The sequence below is a fragment of the Urocitellus parryii genome, chromosome 3 (assembly GCF_045843805.1).
Source record: "Urocitellus parryii isolate mUroPar1 chromosome 3, mUroPar1.hap1, whole genome shotgun sequence".
In the NCBI taxonomy this organism is placed as follows: domain Eukaryota; kingdom Metazoa; phylum Chordata; class Mammalia; order Rodentia; family Sciuridae; genus Urocitellus; species Urocitellus parryii.
Window position 1 is genome coordinate 165,136,838 of NC_135533.1, and position 23,666 is coordinate 165,160,503.

The 23,666-nt window shown below is 45.8% G+C and overlaps 1 protein-coding gene across 15 annotated transcripts in view; it reads left to right on the top strand.

Annotated features, from left to right (window-relative positions):
- Window positions 1-23,666, top strand: part of Cadps (calcium dependent secretion activator) — a 476,750-nt gene that overhangs the window by 268,388 nt on the left and 184,696 nt on the right. For all 15 annotated transcript variants that reach the window (XM_077795614.1, XM_077795616.1, XM_077795615.1 and 12 more), the window contains 2 exons: window positions 6,091-6,202; window positions 15,989-16,128. In XM_077795614.1, the coding sequence (XP_077651740.1) occupies window positions 6,091-6,202; window positions 15,989-16,128 (252 nt within the window). The remainder of the gene's footprint in view (window positions 1-6,090; window positions 6,203-15,988; window positions 16,129-23,666) is intronic.

Below are 23,666 nucleotides of genomic sequence, written 5' to 3' on the forward strand. Positions count from 1 at the left end.
AAAGACCAGAGGTCAGAACAATAGCTCATTGTATGACTTGGTAGCGTTTCCTAGCATGGGAGCTATTGGTATCTACAGAGCTGTGGGCCTTTGGCCTCATGAGACAACCATTGTTTGAGCTCAAAGGCTCATCCCTGGCTCCTCAGAGAGCGGTCACATTCATAGTGTTCACTGCATGCACTCCAAATATTTGGGCTGCTCCTAACAAATATCAAGTCTTCAAGGAGATAGAAGTCCTCTGTTGAAGGAATCAGTCACATCCTTGGTTATCCCATCTCTCTGAAAGCCCCTGAATTTTGTGACATGGATATTCTGAATTTATTACTAAATAAATATTTATTGTGTGTCAGGGCCTGTGCAGGGTACAGGAGACAGGGTTTTAAGAAAATTATTTCTACCCCAAGGTATTCACCCTGGAGAGAAGGAGACAAATGCATGCACAGATCATTGCCAAACCATACTTGAATACTGTGTTGGGAGTTACCTAGAGCATAAAAAGGCCTATGGTTCAATGCATCGACTTTGAGATTAGAAATTCTGATTTCAAAGCCCAGCTCCTGAAATCCTGGCCCAGTTATTTAACCTTCTCAAACCCAAGTCTTTCTATTTATAAAGGGGGGATAAAAAGGAAAGTATTTTGTTGACCTGTCAGAAAGATTAAATGAGATAATCCATGATAAACCCTAATCCCAGAGCCTGGCAAACCATAAGCACTCAATAATTGGTGGCCATTTTTAACATTTTTATAAGCTACCCATAAGGAGGCAGATATGATAGATACGTAGAAGAAAGAGACCTAACCCATTTTACTTTATCTACCTTCTGTTCAGAGAGAAGTTAGCTACCTTTTGCAGCCTGGGCTTGCAATAAACATTATCAACTGCTAATCTTCTCAAATCAGAATGCAATCGTATGCGGGTGCCATGGCCCACGCCTGTAGTCCCAGTGGCTCAGGAGGCTGAAGCAGGAGGATGGTGAGTTCAAAGCCAGCCTCAGCAACTTAGGGAGGTGCTAAGCAACTCAGTGAGGCCCTGTCTCTAATAAAATACTAAAAAGGGCTGGGGGTGTGGCTCAGTGGTTAAGTGCCTTTGGTTTAATCCCTGGTACCAAAAAAAAAAAAAAATGCAATTGTCTTCCAATCCTGGAAAATTTTCACTAAGAGAGAAATTCATTTTCATGACTTGAGCAAGAGGAAAGAGATGGGCAGAGAAAAAAGCAGCACTGAGAAATAAATCCATTTATCTACGTGTGGCCCCACCAAAAGACCAAGGTTTCTGATGCTTCCTCCCCCAGCTAATTTGTCTACCACCAGTGTTGCACTCTGTAAGGTGTATTGAACATGGGAAATAAATCCACAGTTAGAATCAGAGTGGCCCCGAGTCCCGCCAATCTTGAAACAGAAACTGCCCTTCGAGTTTCAGAGATCATTTATGTTCACTGCAAAGACAAAAAGTACCTGGGGTGGCAGTGTGGTGACGGTCTCCAGAATGTGAAATCAGGCTACCATTCACTCCCTGTGTGTGACCTGGGGCACACTCCCTAGACTCTGTGAGCCTTGGTTTCCTCATCTATAACTGTGGGGATATAATTGTGGACATCTCACAGACTGCTAAGAGGGTTGCAAAAGATGTAATGTACCCATGATTGTGGACACTAGAGATAGGTATCTGTGCCTTGCACACAATAATCTGAATAGATCCTTGCTGGCTTATTATTTAAAAAGAAAAAAGAAATCTGGTTCTCTCTGTGGCTAGAAAAGACAAAGAATGGACATTTTTCTGACTTTTTCCCTCTAAAGGAAGAGGGACAGGAAAGGATGATTAAGCCTGGCAGATTCTTCCAAGAATCATTGACACAAAAGAGCCAGAAATGGCTTCCACAGAAGCCAATGACCAGCTAGGAGCAAACAATTCCTAATTTCATGGCCAATATGGGTCCAGGCTAACCAGCCTGGGGTGGCATCTGACTTAGAGCTGGGTTTATGGGTATGCGACCATACAGCTGCACTAGTTATCAGGGACCCACATCTGGTTTGATGCCATCTTGCAAATCTTTTTTTTTTCCACATTGCAATTCTTGCTAATGGTATCTTTGAAGTTATGTTCATAAGTAACATCCAGTGATAATGAAGCATGCGTTTGAGTGAAGGAAAAGGAAAGGCTTGGTAAGTTAGGACATTTCATGGCATTTTTTTTCATGTGTTTTTACTTTGCACCGGGCCGCAAAGATTACATAGCCTGTCCTGATTAGGCTAGAGGGTCTCCTTATATCGGCTTCCCTGGGCCAGCTCACTATGTCTAAGTCTGATAGATAATTCGGGGTGAACCAAGGCTCATGGCAGAAAGACAAAAATATGACTGCAGACCTGGTGGAAAGGAAAAGTGACTTGCTGTCAGGTCCCAGGGGGCTGTCAGGTAACTTCCAGTGGCTCAAATTCTGTCCAGCGAGCAGGACCTCAGAAACCTTGCATTATTACCCTGGAGTCTGAGTCACGTTACATTTACCTGCCTAAGGAGCACAGCATGCTTGGGTGGCAACAGGGGTTCAGGCAAAGTGCTCAGCAGGCCAGGAGATCCTTACAAACCAGGCCAAAGACAGTATCATGAGGATACAGGTCCCCTGGGACACTGGATTTCTGTCACTTGTATGGCATAGTGTAAAGCTTCTCATTCCAGAATCCTTTTGGCTTCCAGGGGCATGTTTTATCATCCCAGGGACCCAGTGTGATGAAGGCTCAAAGAAATTGATAGTCTAATTAATCACAAATAATAAATGAATAGTCACTGTCATCAATACTGCTGATCACTAGTAAGGCTTATCACTGACAATTATGACAATAATATCAGTAAGAACTATAACTTGGGAATTAAGAGATTTGCCTTCTTCTCCAGTTCGGTCACGATTCCCTGGAATAAAACAGACTTTGCGTTTCTCTTTAGTTTTTTCACCTGTCATAGGGCAGCTGTCAAAATTGCATTTACCTGTGTAGTAGGAATCTCAGTATCCATCTTGCTTTATTTGCGTGGGGTCCAACACTTAAGACATGCTGGACAAACATGTATTAGATAGATGACACAAATGTAAGTGACCCCTGCTTTATTCAAGCACACAGTTAGTTTGGGAAGAGAAGGTAGCCAAAATTTGTTGGTTTCCCATCTTGTTCCGAGCCTTGACAACTACTCTGTGAACTAAGCTTATTTTATAGCTGGGGAACTTGAAGTATAGGAATGTTAATTCACTTGTCCCAGATACCCAAGTTTACATTGTAACTAAGCCAAGGTTTGAGCTAAAGATGTCCGGTTGAAAACCTTGTTATGTGACCTTAGCTAGAACAGAGGTCCCCTTCTCTTAGGGACGTGCTGCATATGCTGACAAACCATCAGTAGGAGTTTCTGTCTGTACTTGAGCCACTCTGCAGCTGGGCTTGGAACCTGTCTCTCTGTTCAGTCTCAGGCCCGCCTCTGTGTCTGCTCCCTGTTGCTCTTGTGACTGTTGTGGTTTCTCATTGGGGCACCTGGCTCCCCACAGTCTGAGGCTCGCTTGCTGACTCCCCATAGATACTTTCTGTCTTTTAGTTCAGTCAACGGAATCAACTTGGTGGAGTGCAACAGGGGGACTAGGAGTTAGGTTTCCACAGTTGACACAGGAAGAGATACAAACAACCAACAAGCAGAGGGTAAGATATCAAGCTCACTAGTCGCCAAAGAAATACCGTGAACATAATGATGACAAAATAGGGCAGAAGATAGGTGAGGAATGACGCCAGGGCAGGTCAGGAGGAGACCCTTTGATTAGTGCTGTCATGCCCATATGGAAAAGATAGCAACTGCTTTCCTGGAAAGGTTTTTGGAAATAGGTATCATAAGCCTTAGAAGTGTCTGTGGATATACACAGTTCCTGCAATACCGTAAGAGCTCTGAACGTTTGTTGGTGAATGAAGAGATGTCTCCCTTCTAGGTCTGTATCCCAAGGAAATAATCAGTGATAAAATCAAAAGCTAATGGCCAACTGAATTTCAATGAAAGAACCAGGGTTAAAAAGAAAAAACTATAATGTATCCATAGGTGTGATATTATGATGTCATTTAAATAATATTTTAATAAATATTTTACAATATAGAAATTATTGTAATGAGGGGAAGTAAAAAAGTTCCATATAAAATGTAGCTCTACTCTTTCCTAGTTCTGTAAATGAATATACATTTTGCATTATTTATTCATTCAGCAAACATTTATCACATCTCCTATGTGTCAGGCACTGTGCTGAGTTCTGCGTATTCAATATGCACCAAACATATATGGTCCCTGCAGTCATAGAGCTTACAGAATATGCCCAGGTTCTGCTATTAAACTATCACACAAGTTAAGCAGACCCAATGATTGCTAGAATGTGAAATGAGAAATTGTTACAGGAAATCATGGCACTGGAAAGAGACAAATGGCCCTTGGAGATGCAGAAGAGCAAGGCTTATTCAGCTGAGCACCGCCCATTTTTATGGGGAGGGGTACCAGGGATGGAACTCAGGGGCACTTAACCACTGAGCCTCATCTGCAGCCCTATTTTGTACTTTATTTAGAGACAGGGTCTCACTGAGTTGCTTAGGGCCTTGCTTTTGCTGAGGCTGGCTTTGAACTTGTGATCCTCCTACCTCAGCCTCCCAGGCTGCTGGGATTACAGGCGTGCGACACCACACCCAGTGAGCACCACCCTTTGTTCCCAGTATCTTTTATACAGTACAGACTTCCGGGTTTCAACCCTTTCTCATGCAAGGAGCCTGATCCCTCTGCCTTTCTCTGGTTCCTTCCACAGCTGCTGAGCAAGTGTGATTACAGAAGCAAACTAGCAAGTTGCAGCTACTAACAGAGATAAAAAAGAAACATCTTAGGAAGGAGTTGATGCTTCAAAATGAAACAGTATGCTAAAGAGTTTCAATCTGGAACCCAATTTAGATTGACAGATACACAGACATCCAAGGTGGCATGTTAGCTGAGCCCCAGAGAGGTAGACAAGTGGGGTAGGGTAGAGAGAGACATTCCCAACTGAGGGAGTCACACATGTCATGGGCCTGAGGCAGCAGAATCAGAAGCCCATAAAAATAGAGTGGATGACTGGGAGGTCCTAGTGCCAGCCTGGATTGTAAACCACGTGCAGAGGCACCGGAGGCATGGAAGGGTTTGGGGCAAGGGCTCAGTGCTCTTTAGCTACCACTCCCAGAAGGTCTCTCTAACTGCAGATACAGAATGAGTGAAGGTGACTTCTCTGTCAGACAATGATGGGAAAACGAAGAGGCACCTACGCGGGGCCATCAGAGGCTCACGGGAGCCAAGCCCTGCACTCCATCCCATTTCCTGGTAAACCAGGCTGAGATGCAGATCCTCACACACCTGAGCAGGGACTGGCAGTTCCACATTCTTATCCTTGAACTTTCCATCCCTCTTTCAAGTTAATAGGATAGATCTCCATTCATTCCATTTGGTGGGGGAGGGGTGCTACTGGGGATAGAACCCAGGGGTGCTCTACCACTGAACTAAATCCCTAGTCCTTTTTATTTCTTATTTTAAGATAGATTCTCATTACATGGCTGAGGCTGGCCTCTAACCTGTGCTACTCCTGCCTCAGCCTCCAGAGTCACTGGAATTACAGGCTGTGTCACCATACCCAGTCACTTGTTTCTTTTTTAAACTCATCTCCAAGTGCCAGTGGAAATGGGGCTCCCTCAACCCCAAAGTCTCATTTACAATGAGACTTTAGCTAAAGTGAAGCCTCATCTCAAAATTAAAAACTTTAGTTTCCAAGGACTAGAGATCCAGAATATGAAAGAAATTTTTAATAGATGCCCTGGAATAATGTGTAGCTGTAGCAAATACATGGGGGGAAGTTCTCACCAACTTGATTTCATGCTCATTCCAAGCGATTCCTTACCGTGCTCTGTGAAGACCCTGGAGAGTTTCTAAGCATCTGTCTTTGCCTTTGCCTAATAAGTTATCCAGTGCTTTGTCTCGCAGGAGGGTGTGACGGCCATCCTGCATTCACTCAGCCTAAGGAAAGAAGGAAGATCCCACACTGACCTCTCTGATTCTTTGTCCACAGCTGGGGCACCCAGGGTGACTTCTCCACGACCCACGCACTGCCCGCGGTGAAGGTGAAGCTGTTCACAGAGAGCACAGGTGTCCTGGCCTTGGAGGACAAGGAGCTCGGGCGGGTAAGTGCTCCCTGTCATAAGAGGTATCCAAAAGAGCTCCACAGAATGGGCGTTCCGGCGGTGTATCCAACACACAGGTTGCCAAGAAGCAGCACTGCCAAGTTCTGAGAGGCCCAGCTTTGGGGTTGAAAATCCTAGCCTCTACTCTACATGAGCTGTGTGACCTTGGGCAGGTCCCTCAACCTCTCTGAACCTCAGGTGGTTCTCCTCTATAAACCTGAACTAACAAGAGTGTGCATTGGAGAAGATAAAGAAGGGATTCTCAACATCATTGGGCCCAGACACCCTTTATAAGCAAAAATTTGGAATGCCCTTGACTATCATCATATACAATTCTCAGATTATAGCTAAATACTCATTTAACAATGTTGACATTAACATAATGGCATAAAAACGGGGGAAGGGGGGACAAATTAGTAGTAAACAAAAATTCAAAATGAAGCCAGGTGTGGTGCATACACCTGTAATCCCAGTGGCTCAGGAGGCTGAGGCAGGAGGATTGCAAGTTCAAAACCAGCCTCAGCAACTTAGTGAGGCGCTAAGCTGAGAGCCTGGCTCTAAATAAAATACGAAAAGGGCTGGGGATGGGGCTCAGTGGCCAAGAGCCCCTGGGTTTAATTCCCAGCACTCCAAAAAAAAAAATTTCAAAATGAAAATACTCTAGTCCTTAAGAAGCAGTAGTTTGCTTGACCCCACCTGGAGAGTCACCATGAAGGTGACAGCTACCAAGCCCACTGTGGAGTGGTACTGAGCACCAGTAAACTGATTGACTGCAGTGGTGAGCAACTCCAGGCAAAATGTCCTTCATTTCGCTGGAAAAGTGCCAAACACGCTTTGATTTGAAGTGTCGGAGGCAGAATGTAGATTGAGCTTCTTGTAAGCAGATTTTTCCATCCCTGTTCATATCTGACTGACGGCACTATTCAAAAGTCAGGTGGGACACAGGACAGCTCCTCCTTCCAGAGGAGCATCTCGCCCTTCCCTAAATGTTGAACAGGCCCCACCCATTCAATGCCAGCCCCATTTATTTTGTCAACCAAACGTCCTCCAATGTTCTGAAACATCCCCAGGGGTGGTACCAACCCGCCTGGGAACCACTGGGATCCTAGAGACACCTCTCTTTGACTCCCAGCTTTTGATCTGCACCGAGCAGCCACTCATAGTTTCAGATGTTGGATTTGTCACTTGCTGGCTTAATTTGTTCCAACACCCCATACGGCTTCTTCCGAGTCTTCCAGAGGCATAGATGCCTTCCCTGAGTACATGCCAGTCTCTGGGGAGCCCTCTCCTGTCTGCCATCTGCACCACAGCATCCCTCTGCCCACCTTCTCCAGATGAGACAGAAAGGGAGAACTCAGAAATCTTGGTCTCTGTCTCCCCCAGTGAATTCTAAAAGCTCCTTGGAATAGGAACGTAAACTATTTTGTTCTCCACCCAATACCCAGTGCGCAGCAGAGAGACTTTCAATGATTTGTTTCTATGTTTATACTTTCAATGATTTTTTTCTTTGTTATTTTGTTATTGGGCTGCCATAACAAAATACCACAGACTGGATGGCTTGACCCAGGGAGATGTAATCTCTCACAGTTCTGGAATCCAGAGCATCCTAAATCAAGAGTAAGGAATGGGCAGGTGCAGTGGCTCAAGTCTGTCATCCCAACAGCTCTGGAGGCTGAGGCAGGAGGATCGAAGCTTCAAAGCCAGCCTTGCCGCAACCCGGCTGGGCACAAAAACACAAGCCGCTCAAGCGGGAAACAAAGCTTTATTTAAAAAAGCCGCCAGCGTCCCGTGTGCCCTGCTAGCCAGCCGGTGGACCCATGCGTGTTGCCACCGGGTGCCCGGACCTCCCCCAGAAGTTCCCTCCTACTATCCTTCCCCAACCAATGGGAACTCTCCCATTACATGAGTGACATGAGTAACCTGAGTCCTGTAACAGGCCGAGGTGAACAACAGGAGTCCAATTTCCATATGAATGTAAAGCTTAACATAATCATCTCAATGGCTAGCTGGCAGTCACCTAAACCAAAAGTGCCATGTATCATACTACTTTTGCTGTGGCTCCTAGCACAGCCTCAGCAACTTATCGAGCTTATAAGCAACTCGGTGAGGCCCTGTCTCTAAATAAAATACAAAACAGGGCTGGGGGTGTGGCTCAGTGGTTGAGTGCTCCTGGGTTCAATCCCCAGCACCCCCCAAAAAGAGGAAGTTCCTCTTTCTGGGAAGCATTCATTTTTCTGGATTTTAGATGGGCACCTTCTCCCTGTGTGGGAGATGGGACATATTTTCTTTTTATAAATAGGTCACCAATCCTGTCAGATTATGACCCCATCCTTATGACCTCATTGAGCTTTTTTTTCCCCTTTTGGCACTAGGGATTGAACCCAGGGGCACTTAACCAGTGAGCCACATCCCTAGGTTTTTTAAAAAAATATTTTATTATTTTCTTTAGAGACAGAATCTCATTGAGTTGCTTAGGGCCTCACTAAATTGCTGAGGCTGGCTTTGAACTCTTGATCCTCCTGCCTCAGCCTCCCAAGATGCTGGGATGACAGGCGTGTGCCACAGTGCCCGGCTTCATTTAGCTTTGATTACCTCTCTCCAGATACAGACATGTTGGTGGTTACATATCTTCAATATATGAAATTTAGGGGAAACAATTTAGAGTTCATTCATACTGGTTGGCTGCATAATCCCTCCTGAAGGCATCCTCTCTGCGTCTCTGGTCTATCATCTAGAGAAACCTGGGCACCCCCAGATGCACGTGGCACACACACCTGGCAGGACCAGCCAGACCTCACTTCCTGTGCTTTCCTTTTCCTTCCCTTTGTGTCTGTGATTTTTCTTTCCTTTCATCTGTAGGTTTTCCCTGGAATCATATTTCTAAAACACAGATCACAGACAGAGGCCAAACAAAAAGTAAATAAGGCTAAGAGCAAACACAGTGTCCCTCCCCAGAAAGGAGGAGACTGAAGGAAAGGGCTTAGCTGTTCCCTTTGAGCAGTGACAGGTGTTCACTTCTGTCCATCGGGACACAGAGCGGGAGAAGCAGGCTGTCTTTGTCTTTTCCTTCTCTTTTCTCATGAAGGCAGATGTCAAAAATCACGAGACTCTCAGGATCCAGCCTATGGGTGTTGGCAGAGAGGCATGGAACTGGCCAGTACAGGGAGACTCCCCCTGGGTCCCCGGATGGGCTGCACAGAACACAGGGTGCCCAGGAAATGGTCTACAGATGCAGCAATACAGGTGATACAGGCACTTTCCTGATTCTCCATCATTTCCTCTCAGGAGAGCTTAAAGCCAGGAGTTCTTCAAATTCTTTGTAGTATAGATGGGAGAACCGATTCCAGTGGGAGGCCAGGGGCCCCCAGAGCCCCCAGGTCAGGGAGGGGCCTGTGCATCCTCCATGCCCCTCAGGCCAGGCTCAGCCCCTCAGGGACCCTTCACAAGTGTGCCCACCGAGGCAGGGGCTTCTCCCTGGCCTCACTGGTGCAGAGAAGCACAGGACCTGGGGGTTAAGTAGCTGACAAGGAATGGAGGCAGCTCAACTCCAGGGGACCTTCCCTACGCCACACTGATGCTCTACAGTGGTGAAGCCCTAGGCTCTGTGGTGGCCGAGGCCCCAAGCTTGCCCCAGACCACAAGGCCACTCGTTCCTGGATGATTGACACTTGCTTCACGCCTAAGAAACTTCCACCATCTTCATGGGGCTGGCCTGCCTGCCTCCTCCTGCTGGCTGGGCACCCTCTGCCACCGGCACCTGGACAGGTGCTCAGATGAGCTAAGTGCTTCTCCTCCCCAGGGGCTGGCCCTCTGCCTGAAAAACTCTTCCCTACCTCCCAGGCCTTCCAAAGCCACACACGATCTCTCTGAGCAAATGCCAGTCCTCACAGCCATGGACCTTGGGGCACCACGGCAGCCCTCTGCCCACATCCTCCACTGGACTGATCGCCAATGAGACTGGGAGGGAGAGCTGACCCCGCTGGACTAAGAAAGCTCCGTGGGGAGACAGCAGTGTTGTCTTTTTTTTGAGGGGTGGGGCACTAGGGATTGAACTCAGGGACACCCGACCACTGAGCCCCATCCCCAGCCCTATTTTGTATTTTATTTAGAAACAGGGTCTCACTGAGTTGCTTAGGGCCTCGCTTTGGCTTTGGCTGAGGCTGGCTTTGAACTTACAATCCTCCTGCCTCAGCCTCTGCCTCAGCCTCCAGAGCTGCTGGGATGACAGGCGTGTGCCACCCGTGTGGCATTGCTGTCTCTTTTTAGGTGAGGTTACTCTGGGGACCCTATGGAAGAGTGCTTCTGTGTGCTGATTCTATCAAGTGGTAGCAGAACCACATTGCAAATCCAAGTGATCCATTCAACCATTTTTAGTCTGTTTCTTCTTTGCTAACTATTTAATTGAAGAAATAATCCATGCAGATGGTTTAAAAATAATAAAAATGGATACTAGTGGAAACTAATGATCCCTGTTTTGGTCAGCTTCTTCGCTGCCGTCACTAAAGGACCCAACCAGAACAGTTATAGAGGAGGAAAAGTTTATTTGAAGGCTCACAGTGTCTCTCAGTCCCTAGGCAGCAGACTCCATTCCTCGGGGCTCGAGGGGAGACAGGACATCATGGAGGAAGAGTGTGGTGAAGGGAAGCAGCTCACATGGTGATCAGGAAGCAGAGAGACTCCACTCTCCAGAGACAAATAGAGACCCCAAAGCCATGCCCCCAATGCCCCCTCCTCCAGTTACCACCCAGTTAATCCACCAGGGGGTTTCATCCACTGGTTGGATTAAGGCTCTCACAACCCAGTCATGTCTCCTCTGGACCTTCCTGCACCGTCTCACACGTGAACTTTTCTCGGTCATCTCAAATACAAACCATAACAATTTCTTTCACCTTGACCAGATACCACAATGAAAATGTTTTTTGCATTGAAAATGAAAAATATTTTTTTGCAATTCCTGGCATATTCTTCCCAAAATATTCTCTGCACATACATTCATAGCATATGTGTGTGTGCATTCCTCTATTTAAGAAAAGAAAGCACAACTGAAAGTTACTTTATAACTACTGCTCTATCCATCAGTTGGAACATCAGCATATTTGGAAATGAGTCCATTGCAACCCATAGTGACCCAGTTCTTTTTATAGGGCTGTATAGTATTCCACTGTGCAGATATATTTCATTCAATACATCTTCTGTTGATGAAGTTTTAGATTATTTCATCTTTGGGTGCATAAAGAATGCTTTGGTGTGTAGCCTCAAATTTATTTATTTTTTCTTGCATATGCCTACAGGATAAATTTCAAAAAAAAATATTTTGCTGAACACAATTTGAATTTAACAGTTACTGCCAAACTGTCCATATGCCATTTTATACCTCCACAAAAGGCATGAGAGAGTGCCTGTTTCCTCACACCCAAGCCAACACTGCAATGTTATCAAACTTTTTTTCCACAAATATGATTGCAGGCCTGCTGTGCCTAATCATTAGTGCCGTGTGCCGAGTAAGCAGGGATAAAAGCAAGCAAAAATCATTAGCCTCTCAGAGCTCACAGGGCACAGGCATAAAATCCAGAAATTTCTGTGCAGTGTGGTAAGTGGACAGAAGTCAGTCTGAGGAGCAGGGATGCCTTTCCCAGGGCATGCAAACAGGTAGGGAGAGGGATCCAGGCTCAGCTGTGGACATCAGCCAGGTGAGGGCCCAGGGTAAAGCAGTCCCCAGCCAGTTCCACTACATGCCCAGGTGACTAGGAGAAGCTGCAGCTGGCTGGGGTGCAGCCTACTGCAGGGGGGCTGTGGTCGCCATACCAGCCACCCCACATCAAAGCCCAGCACACATGGGCTGTGGCTGAGATGACAAAGTGCTTGATTAGCAGCCTGGAATGTGCAGATGAGGTGTCTGATCTGCCCAGGGCTCCCATGCCCCCAGAAGGACCCTCATCACTCAACAGGGCTGACACTTATACAGGGGCGGTCAAGGGTGGGGACCCAGCTGCAAGAGAACCGCATGACCTCATCTCTCCACCCACTCTGCAGAAGAAGGCTCCCCAGGGAGTGACCACAGGGAGGGGGAAGGAGGTCACTGTGGAGTGACCAGGAATAAGCGGCAGCCATTTGCATCTTAAATGGACACCATATTGCTGGTGGGACACACGCCCAGGATCCATATGGTGGGAGGCTTGTTAATGAGCTCCGGGTGCCCGGGGCACCGCTCCTGTCCTACGTTGCCAAGTGGGAAGGAGCCGAGAAGCCAGCCAAGGACCTTTCCTGCTGCCTGGCTGTGTTGCTCCCACCAGCCCTTCCCTGACACTCACTACCTCCCAACCTGGCCACTCCCGGGCCAAACTGGCTCAGGACAGGGGGCCAGCTTCACTGGGTCCAGCAGCTCCCTCTTCCCATCTCCAAAAGTGTCAGGACTCCAGATCTAGAATGCATTGTAGGGTGACAGGTGGGCATCCTTAAGGGAAGGGAGAGTTCTTCCCAATGCCATGACACCCCGAGTTCCTCTTTCACTTCCATCATTTGTCCTATGACATATTGGCCCGGAGAGGTTTGCTAGTGCCAGTTTTGTGAACTTAGACATTTACACATAGTTGTCCAATTAACCTTCACAGAATGATCAAAAGGCCTAAAATGATCACAAGCAGAGGGTTCTGATTTGAAGGTGACACTAGTAATGCAAGTTTTAGGAAAAATAGAAAAGATGCCAGAGTCACCACCCAGATTCAGCCTGCGGGGCATGACCACGGAGGACAAGCTGTCCGTCAGGATGGTGTGACAGTATTTAGAAGACTCCCAGAACTATAGGGATTTACTCTATTGGGTTTACACCCAATGTCATTAACAATGCACCTTGCCCTAAATAGAGATGATCCCTTAAAATATAGCTCATCATAGAACATGGCCACAATGACCAGCAGTGATCACTCAGTACCCTGGGGACTGGTTCCAGGACCCCTTGCAGATACCAGAATCTTTGAATGCTCAGGTCTCTTGTGTAAAATGTGTGCTGCTTGCATATCCTCTACTTTTCGTCTGCTTTAAACCATCTATTACTTATATTACCTAATTGTTTTAGTCAGCTTTTTTGCTGCTGTGACTAAAGGATCTGACTAGAACAACTGTTGAGGAGGAAAGGTTTATTTGACAGCTCACAGTTTCAGAGGTCTCAGTCCATAGGCAGCAGGCTCCACTCCTTGGGGCTCCAAGTGAGGCAGGACATCATGGAGGAAGAGTGTGGTGGAGGGAAGCAGCTCACATGGTGATCAGGAAGCAGAGAGAGACTCCACTCTCCAGAGACAGATAGAGACCCCAAAGCCACGCCCCCAATACCCCCTCCTCCAGCCACACCCACCTGCCTCCAGCCACCACCCAGTTAATCCCATCAGGGTTCATTCACTGGTTGGGTTAAGGCTCTCACCACCCAGTCATGTCTCCTCTGGACCTTCCTGCATGTCTCACATGTGAGCTTTTGGGGGACACCTCACATCCACACCATAACACTAACATAATGTAAATACTATGTAAATAGCTGTTGTTCTATTCTGTAATGTTTAGGGAAGAAAGACAAGGAAAGGTCTGTACATGTTGAGTGCAGATTTATTTCCCAAACATTTTCAATCTTTAGTTGATTGAATCCAATTTTCTTGCATCTGGGTCCCCACCCTTGACCGCCCCTGTATAAGCATCAGCCCTGTTGAGTGATGAGGGTCCTGGGAACCTAAGGATACAGAAGGCCAAGTGTATTAGAAATTAGGGATTTTTTTTCTTGATCTCTATCCCATCATTTTAAAATTTCTACATTTGCGTCTATCTTTGATACGATACATGAGATAAGGTAGTATACAAATACAAAGTAAACAAATTTAATGTTAAATGTTGGCATCTGGGTATTGAGCTCATTGCTCAAAAAATATTTCCCTGAAGTAGAGCTTGATCAAACATCTTTGGCAGCCACTGATCTGGAACTCCAGGCCTTCTTCTGTTTCAACCACATCATAAAACACTGGGGAAACTGGAATTTTGTGTTTTGCAAGAAGTTATCAATTTTCTTTCATCATCGAGAGGGAAGTTAATGGAAAAAAGGGTCAGGCCCAAAGAGAGATGGGGGGAAATATCACACAAAGGAAGCACGTTGCAGTGTTTCTGCCCCAGTCCCCTTCTCTGAGCCCTTATTCAGGTCACGGGGAAGGCCATGTGCACCTGTCCTCCAAGCACAGACCATGCTGGCAAGACTGAGCAAAGCTGAGGCTGGACCAGGAAGGCCAGAGTGTCCACTGCTGAGACTTCGCGTCTCTTCTAACCCTCTCCACTGGGGAGAGGAGCCCAGGAAAGGAACCTGCTTTCCCTGCACCTGGGGAAAATAGATGCTTTGAAAGCAGCCCAAGCCACCTGAACAAAGCTGGGCACACTGCCATCGCAGGAGAGAGAGCCCAGTGTTTGTTGTGCCCATGTTTCCTTAGCGTAGCTCTTCCAACGACTCCACTCCTCCCCGACTGCATGTTCTGCAGATTCTGTCTGGTTTCTGACAACCAGAGTGAAAAAGTGGATTGCCCAGGTTGTCCACTTCTCTCTCACCTCCAGCCTCTGAGGCAATGAGAACCGAGGTAGGACACCCAGGTCTAAGAGCCATCTCTGACATGCACCTGTGAAAAGCATTTTCCTGGAGCTGATCTCTCACCAAGCTACCTACGCCTCCTTCCATGCCAAGGCAAAGCTGGGTGGTGTGGGACAAGCCCAGGTGAATTGGGCTGACTGACTTGTGACCCTTAAAAGACCCCTTTCCCTTTTCTACATCTACTTTTTTTTGGCCGGGGGTGGGGGGCAGGATTGAACCCAAGGGTGCTGAACCACTGAGCCACATCCCCAGCCCTTTTTTTATATTTTATTTAGAGACAGGGTCTCACTGAGTTGCTTAGGGCCTCACTAATTTGCTGAGGCTGACTTTGAACTCACGATCCTCCTGCCTCAGCCTCCTGAGCCTCAGCCACCACACCTGACTTCCTTCTCGCCATCTTAACCCTTCTTATCTATTTGATAACATCCTTTCTATTTTCCTCTGTGGGTTTTGAGGAATTTCTCTTCTTGCAATAGTAAAAGATATCCTAAAGAATGGGAGGGGCTGGGGGTGTGGCTCAGTGGCAGAACACTTGTCTGGCATTCGTGAGGCACTGGGTTTGATCCCCTGCACCACATAAACAAATTAAATAAACAAAATAAAGGTATTGTGTCCATCTACAACTAAAAAAATATTTTAAAAAAAGAATAGGGGGGAGAGGGCTTAGTGGTAGAGCACTTGCCTAGCACGTGTTTGATCCTCAGCACCATATAAAAAAATAAATATATAACATTCTACAATTAAAATGCACACACACATATGTATATATATATATAGAGAGAGAGAGAATATAGAAGGAAGAAAGGAATGGAGTAGAAGTGGTCTCTAGCATGGCCTCTTTCATTCATCTATATTATTGGATGATGGTAATAAGGCTGTTCTCTGATCAGGGTTTCCTTTGTGTTTTTCAACTTTGGAAAAGCAACAAAAAATCACTAAAGTCATGATCCTTACTTTTTTTTTTAACGAACTTGGTCAGGAAAAGAGAGAAGGGAGCAAGAGAATGCCCTGTCTTCAGGCCTGGCCAGCCTCTGTGAGCAGATGACACGTTGGCTGTGGGACCTGAACACGGCACTCCACATCTCAGCAGCAAAGTCTCTGATCCACAGAAACATGCCCATCGTGATGCTTGTATTGTCCCACTAACACATTTGTCCCTTTGTTCCCTACAGGTCATCCTCCATCCCACCCCAAACAGCCCCAAACAGTCTGAGTGGCACAAAATGACAGTCTCCAAAAACTGCCCCGATCAAGACCTCAAAATCAAACTTGCCGTCCGGATGGATAAGCCCCAAAACATGAAGCACTCTGGGTAAGTGTCTCGTCCCCATGTGGTCATGTGGGACACGTGTCCACTCCTTTTCCAAGACAGAAGTCAAATGAGGGCTGGGCACGTAGCTCAGCAGGAGAGCAGGTGCAGAGCCCTGGCCGGGTTCCATCCCCAGCACTGCAAAAAAAATGAACAAAACAAATACAAGACTGATCTTCAGAGAACTACATGGAAGGAAGTTGAAAACATTCATAAGAGGTTATTAAAATATTTGACTGGGAAGCCAGGTGCAGTGGCACATGCCTGTAATTCCAGCAACTCGGGAGGCTGAGGCAGGAGGATCTTGAGTTCAAAGCCAGCCTTAGCAACTTAGGCCCTAAGCAACTTAGTGAGACCCTGTCCCTAAATAGAAAATAAAATAAGAGCTGGGGATGTGGCTCAGTGGTTAAGTGCCCCTGGGTTCAATCCAAAACCAAAAAATTTGACTCTGAAAATTACTCTGAGCTTCCTCACTTCTGATGATCTCTGTATTGGCTTTTTCGCCATCAACAGAGAATAATTTCCTTCTCTTCCTCTGAGAGGATTTCCAGTACTATTCAAACCCTGCACGAAGCATGCGAAGGGGTCTAGTGTGGGGAGTTCTTCTGGGTCCCATGCCCCTTGTCAAGGCCTAGAGCTCATCCAGACTACAAATCACCCACTTGTGCACCTTGGTCAGCAACTGCCCCCGTGAGCTGGGAGCAGCTGCTAAAGCCATGTTGGAGGAGGTCAGTTCCCACTGGAACTTTCTGAGGGTTTGCTGCCACATAGAAATGAATGAGCAAAAAAAATTAATAATAATAATAATGAAAAATTGTGTTTATCTTCATTATCTTAGAGGTTGGAGTGGAATGAATAACTAGGTAAGTTCAAGGAGGACAGAATAGGACAAGAATAGGTAAAATATGGTTTTATTTTACAAAGCCACCGGTGAGCAATGAATTCCTTAAAAACACAGACCCAAGGTGGCCTACATCAGGGGTGAACAGCCTAAGCTGCATGAGGAAGTGTTTATTGATGACTGGGCCCATGTTGAGACGTGGCCTATTAAATAAGTTGGGAACAGTTGTGCTGTGTAGTGACCTAGGGACGTTTATCAAGTGCTCTGCAGGGGCTATTGGCCAACCAGTTATCATTCTGCTTGGCCTTTCTGGTCACCAGAAATGTCCCCTTAATTCTTTTCCTTTTTTTTTTTTAATGAATTCACTTAGGATAGGGCTCGAAGTGGTAACCCCACCATGAAAACTGAGGATTATCTGTTTGTAGTGGAGGTTTGGGGAATTCAGACACCTGAGATCAAGGCCTAACCATGGATTAAAGCAAGTTGAAACAGAAGTTCATGCGGAGTCCAGGAGGGTGTGACCAGAACAGGAAGAGAACATCCCCTTGGAGGAGAGCCCACCACAGAATGCAGTCAGAGAGGAGAGAACACGGCCCTCCCCCTAGGGCCTCCATGTTCTTGGGAGCAACCAAATCCAGAGAGGCCAGGGAAAGATAGCTACCTGCCAATCAGGGCATAGAAGGGTTCGGGTCCAGAAGACTCCAGAGAGAGCAGGGGCATGTGTAACCTGGAGACGTGGAACAGAACAGAACAGAACCCAGGCTTCAGTTTGGCCTTGGAGAATTTGCATTGAACTTCCTTGAGACCAGATTATTCCCAGAGCCTGAGATGGAATTATGTCAGGATGTGGGGGAGTGGGCCAGGCCCTGAGTACACACACAGTTGGTCCTTCCTGAGGAACTTCAGCCAGCCTTTCCTCAATCAAATTGGCATCTCAGAAAGATTTCTTGAGGTCAGCTCTTCTTCTCCCCTATCACACTCCTAGCATATATTCCAGAAACATTAATGGCATTTCTCCCTAACACCATTTCCCTTTCAAGAGTCAATATCCTAGTTTCAAGACAAAGGAATTGAGTATTCTGTTCACTTCCTATAGTATTCATTTCCTTCCACAACGAAAGATCCTGCAACCTTAACAAAACTTGGGTTCGTAAAGACTCTGTTACAGTTTAGATATGAGGTATCCCCCAAAAGCTCATGTGCGAAATAATGTGAGAATGTTTAGAGGCAAAATGATTAGATTGTGATCAGTGGATGAATCCCCATGAATCCCCTCACAAGGGTTAACTGGGTGGTAACTGAAGGTGGGTAGGGAGCAGCTGCAGGAGGTGGGTCATTGGGGGTATATGTTTTGTCCCTGGTGAGCAAATCAATCTCTCTCTCCCTCTCTCTCCTCCACCCACTTCCCTTCCTGAGTCATGACCTGAGCTGCTTTCCTCCACCACACCTCCCTTCAATGAACCTCTGCCTCACTTTAGTCTAAGAGCTTTGGAGTTGACCATCCATGAGACCCAAATACACTTCCTCTCTTCTACTTGTTCTTCTCAAGTCTTCTGGTCAAAGTGATGAAAAAGCTAACTAAAACAGAGTCTGTAAACATTTGCTAAAGGAACCAGAGTATGAGTGAGCAGGAATGAATGGACAAGGAGGAAATGGCAACAGAAGAGAGAATGGTAGAAAAGAGAATAAGAAAGTGGATGAGTAGATCTGTCCTCTCAACTGCTTCTTTTTAATTTCCTTAAAAGAATCAGTACCTCACCCTGCAGCCTGGGCCCCCTGGAACACTGAACTAGGAGTTTCAGAAACACTATTCTCCACAGCAACACTTGGCATGGGTATTGGTGTCCCCATTGGACAATCCCACTTCCCACATTCTCTTTCTTCACAGTTTGAAAACTGAACTAATCTATCTGGACTTCGGAATTTTTCTGTTGACTTTTTTGTAAAAATTAATAAATGTGTTTCAGGCTACCTTGTTGTTCTAAACAACTGAAAAAATATACAGCTTCCTTCTGTCAGATGCCATAACTAATTTGTCTGCCGAGGCCGCCATTTTAAAATGACCAAGAGAGCCTAAAATACCTCTGAAAGTGAGCAATGAGTTCCTTTAAAAACACAATCAGACCCAAGGTGGCCTAAATCAGGGGTGAGCACCCTAAGCTGCATGAGGAATGATTCAGGGAAAAATAAAAAATGTTCATGGACAATATTTTTTTTCATTTAAGCTTAAAATAGTTTTATTGAGTCCTATTATGTGGGGAAGGGTGATAAAATTATCAAAGCAACATCACAGCTTAGAAAATGAGAGGTGGGGGAATTTTTAAGAAGCATGGCTAAGATTATATATATATATATAATATCCACTTTAACACATAAGATGAAAATCAGAATTACTGTGAAATATTCCTCGATGAAGTGAAACAGATCCTTGAATGAACCACGGATCCATCTAGAATAACCTTATTAAAGAGAAAAATGCCAATGAGAAAAATCAACACTGTTTTTTTTTTTCTTTCTTTCTTTTTTTTTTTTTTTTTTGGTCTTAGAACAGGGGTATCTGGGCACATTTGAGAATTAACAACTTCAAAGTGGCTTTCTAATTTTTCATCTTTTGCCTCCAGATGGTGCTTTCAAGTTCCAGAAGTGTCTTCACAGCCACTTTCTCATTTCATCCCTGAGACAGCCTTTACAGGAATTGGGAAAGATTGCCCCCCCATCTTAAGAAAATGGCCCCTTCCTCCACCCACATGCTCAGACCCACCACCTTGGAGTCCTCTTTGACAAGTCTCATTCTTTCTCACCACACGTCTCATCCATCATCCAGTTCTGTTCGTTCCACCCTCAGGATCTTCTAGAGCTCCCTGCCTGTCCCCACCTCCTTCTCTGCACTGGGCCCTGCGCCCCCTTCCCCTCTCCCCTTCACTTGAGCTGTTCCCCTGTTCCTTACTTGGCTTGCCTGCACTCTGTTTCTTACTCTGAAGCCAGGGTGGTTTGAAAAAAAAATAGAAGCCTGATCCTGGCATCTGAATGCTAGGAAACCTCCCATGAGTCCCCATCTCATTCCAAGTAAGGACCAGCACTGTTACCATGGCTACGAGGCCCCCGAGCGCTGACCTTGATCACTACTGCAGCCCCTGGCCTCCTTGGACCTCCCCAAAGAGGTTCCCATCAGGACCCCTGCCCTTACTGTTTCCCCTGCCTAGGATGTCCCCTTTCCTCCATGTGGACGTCCCTATGGCTCACCTGGATCTCTGCACGTCTCTGCATCTTCTCAGCATGTCCCCTTGGCCCCCTGGGTCATGTGTCCCCTCTCTCCTTTTCTTCCTTTGCTTTTAGCAGCGCTCCTGTCCTATCCTACCCTACCCTATCCCATGTGTTTCTTTGTTCACTAGTTTATTGTCTTTCTTCCTTACTAGGCTGTGAGTTCCTTGTTGGAAGGGACACTTGTCTCCTTTGGTTGCAATACCTCGTACAGGGTTTGATATCTTGCAAAACTGACTATTGGTTGCATAGAAAAATAAGTGAATGAATGAATCCCCCACTTGACAGATAGAGAAACAGAGGGATAACATGGTAACAGGACTCGCCCAGGTGAGAGTGAGCCTCAGTCCTGGGTCTGCGTTTGTTTACTCCTCTCAGTTCCATCTTAACCAAGGACTAAAACACAGTGTTCCACGTGGCTCTGCTTTGGATTCATTCAAGGAACCACAGTCCACCACCCAAGAGTCAGTCACAGATATTCTGATTTTTCCATCTACGTGCTAGCAAGCCTCAAAGGAGACAGAGCTTAGAGCCCTCCATCATTAAGATCCCCCTTTCCTCTTCTGTTTTCCTAACTGTGCCTCTGCTCTAGGATTCTTTGTCCTTCAAAACCATCCCAGTCCTTTGTCCTCCCCGTGGTCTCCAGGACACCAGGACTGCTGGCAACAGACACTCAAACCAGACTGCCTAGATTTTCGGGATTTGATTTTATCTCCCTGGTTGACTTCCTAACTCTAAATGCCATACCCAAGAGGTTTGACCTTGTTGTTCACACATTCTATATTCTTCCTGGTTTTCTAGCAATTCTTGAGAGAAGGCTATCAAAATCTCTGAGTGTGATTGTGGATTCTTGATTTTTTTTTTCCTTCTGACCACTCTGTTCATTTTTGTTCTGTGCATTTTGGAGCTTGACTATTTGATGCCTAAGCATTTAAATGATTCTTTCTTCTTGATGAATTGACCTCTTTATCATTATGAAATGGTCTTCTCCATCCCTGGCAACGCCCTCTCTTAAATTTACTTTGTGGGACAGGTGGAAGTGGAAGTTAGGTTTCCAAAATCTAACGTTAGCATGGGGAATCCTTTTTTATCTTTTGCTCTTTGTCTTCTGTCTTAAGAGTTCAAATGTGTCTCTCTCGTAGGCAGTATAGAGTTGGATCTAGCTTTTTAAACTTATCTGAATCTCCAGATCTTATGACCGATATATTTAGCCTATTTATATTTCATGTGATTACTGATCTGACATGGTTTAAATTGATCAGTTTGCTATTTGTCATCTTGCTATTTGTTTTCTTTGTCCCATCGGATCTTGTTTTCTTCCCCCCGCCCCCTTTTCTACTTCCTTTTGAAATAAATTAATAATTTCAAGATTCTATCTTACTTTCTTTATTGTGCTATTATTTCTCAATGCCAATCAGGTCAAAGTGCCCAGAATGGAATCTTTGGCACCACCACTTCCTAGCTCTAGGCAACTTGCTGAACTTCTCTGAACTTCCTTTTGCTCAGCATAATATGGAGGTAGCATGGTGCTTATCTCATGGGTTGTGGTAAGGATTAAATGAGTTACTCCATATTGAGCACCTTGAGCAAGATTTGATGCATGGTAAGGGCTGGAGCCACACAAGAGTGGCTGGTGGTGGTGGAAGCTGTCTTCCGTGTTGTTTGTCCCATCCCTTTGCACTCTCTTCCCCAAACCATGCTTCTTCCTGCTGGGCAGCGGCCCCACTGGTGAGGCACCTACAGCCTCCCGACCCTCCCTCTTCTCCTGCACTCCCATAAATGAGCAGGAAGCATCCCAAGTGAATTTCTGTCTCACTGTGACCTCTCTCCTTAAAAGAAATTCTCACAAGCAATTTCTAACAAGGAGCAAGGAGCAAGAGATCTGTTATATGACATGGTCACTTTGGTTAATAATCATATATGGTACACTTGAAAATCACTGAAAGTATTTTGTAAGTATTCCCATTATTAAAAAATGATGATTATGTGAAATAATCACAAATTAATCTAACTTAGCCATTCCACCATGGCTAAGTTATATATAAGTGGTATATATCCCTATTTCAAAACATCTGGGTATATATACCACCAATATATATATTTGTATATGTCAAGTAAAAATAAATCTAAAAGATTAAATCATGAAGTCATAAAGAAGAAAAGAAAGCCAGACATGGTGGCCCACACCTGTAATCCCAGCAGCCTGGGGGGCTGAGGCAGGAGGATCACAAGTTCAAAGCCAGCCTCAGCAAAAGCAAGGCCCTAAGCACCTCAGTGAGACCCTGTCTCTAAATACAATACCAAATAGGACTGTGGATGTGGCTTAGTGGTTGAGTGCCCCTGAATTCAACCCCCCACTACCCACCCCCTGCAAAAAAAATGAAAAAAGAAAAATGAAAGACCCTTTCTCAAAAGCCCCTATGATGCTCCAGGCACTGAGGTGGCACGGGGACATGGAGACAGCAAATGCAGCTGTTCCTCCCGCAGGGCCAGGCCACACTCTCCACCCAGACCAGAAAAGCACCAATGCCAGCGACTTTTAACTTCAGGTCCCCTGACGATGAAATGTTGGCCCATCTCTGGTTTCCATGTCCCCTTCAGCCATCCTGACCTGCATAAGTGCCAGGAGCAGATGATTCTGGAAAATGTCCTTTCCCTGCACTTGATGATGCTCATTCCAAGGCATCCTAAAAGAACACAAGCACCATAAGCCATTTTCTCCATGAGTAGTTACTAAGCACCCACCACGTGTGAGGCGGGTGCTAAGCACAGTAGATGCTTAATGAGCAGATCTATGCTGCCATATGAAGTTCACAAACACCACACAAACCAAGACTGTCCTTGTGTGTGTGTGTGTGTGTGTGTGTGTATGTATGTATACAAATAAAAGGTTACAAGCATTACCACAGTGCTTCCCTGACACATTGCTACAGGGCAGAGGGACACTGAGGACAGCGTAGTCCTTCATCACTCAGTGACTTTGGGGGATTCAAAACTCTAGGATATAAGTTCAACCCAAACCCGTCTTCCTCTTCTCTTTTTAGTCCTCGCTAGCTCCCTCTCACATAGCTCAGATATCCTCGGCAAATGACAGAGATGCCAATGACACATTGGCATGGCTTTCATGAGATGCTACAAGAAAAGGATAGATTGAAATTGGGGTGTAAAATATGACTCAGAGCTCTAAAACCAAACCTTGCTTGATTTCCCAACAGATGTACACCCAAAAGCCGAATATAAATTCAAATAAGGAGTCCCAAAGTGAACCCTTTATAAAATTGATAGCTCTGTGCTCTTTCTACCACGGCTACCATTTCTGCTGCTATGAACATGAACATAGCAACAGGAAGGATTGACATCTCTGGGATCTCACTGCACTAAACCCTGGACTCACATAAACTCCATAAATCTTCTCAACCACCCTGTGATACTGTGTGTT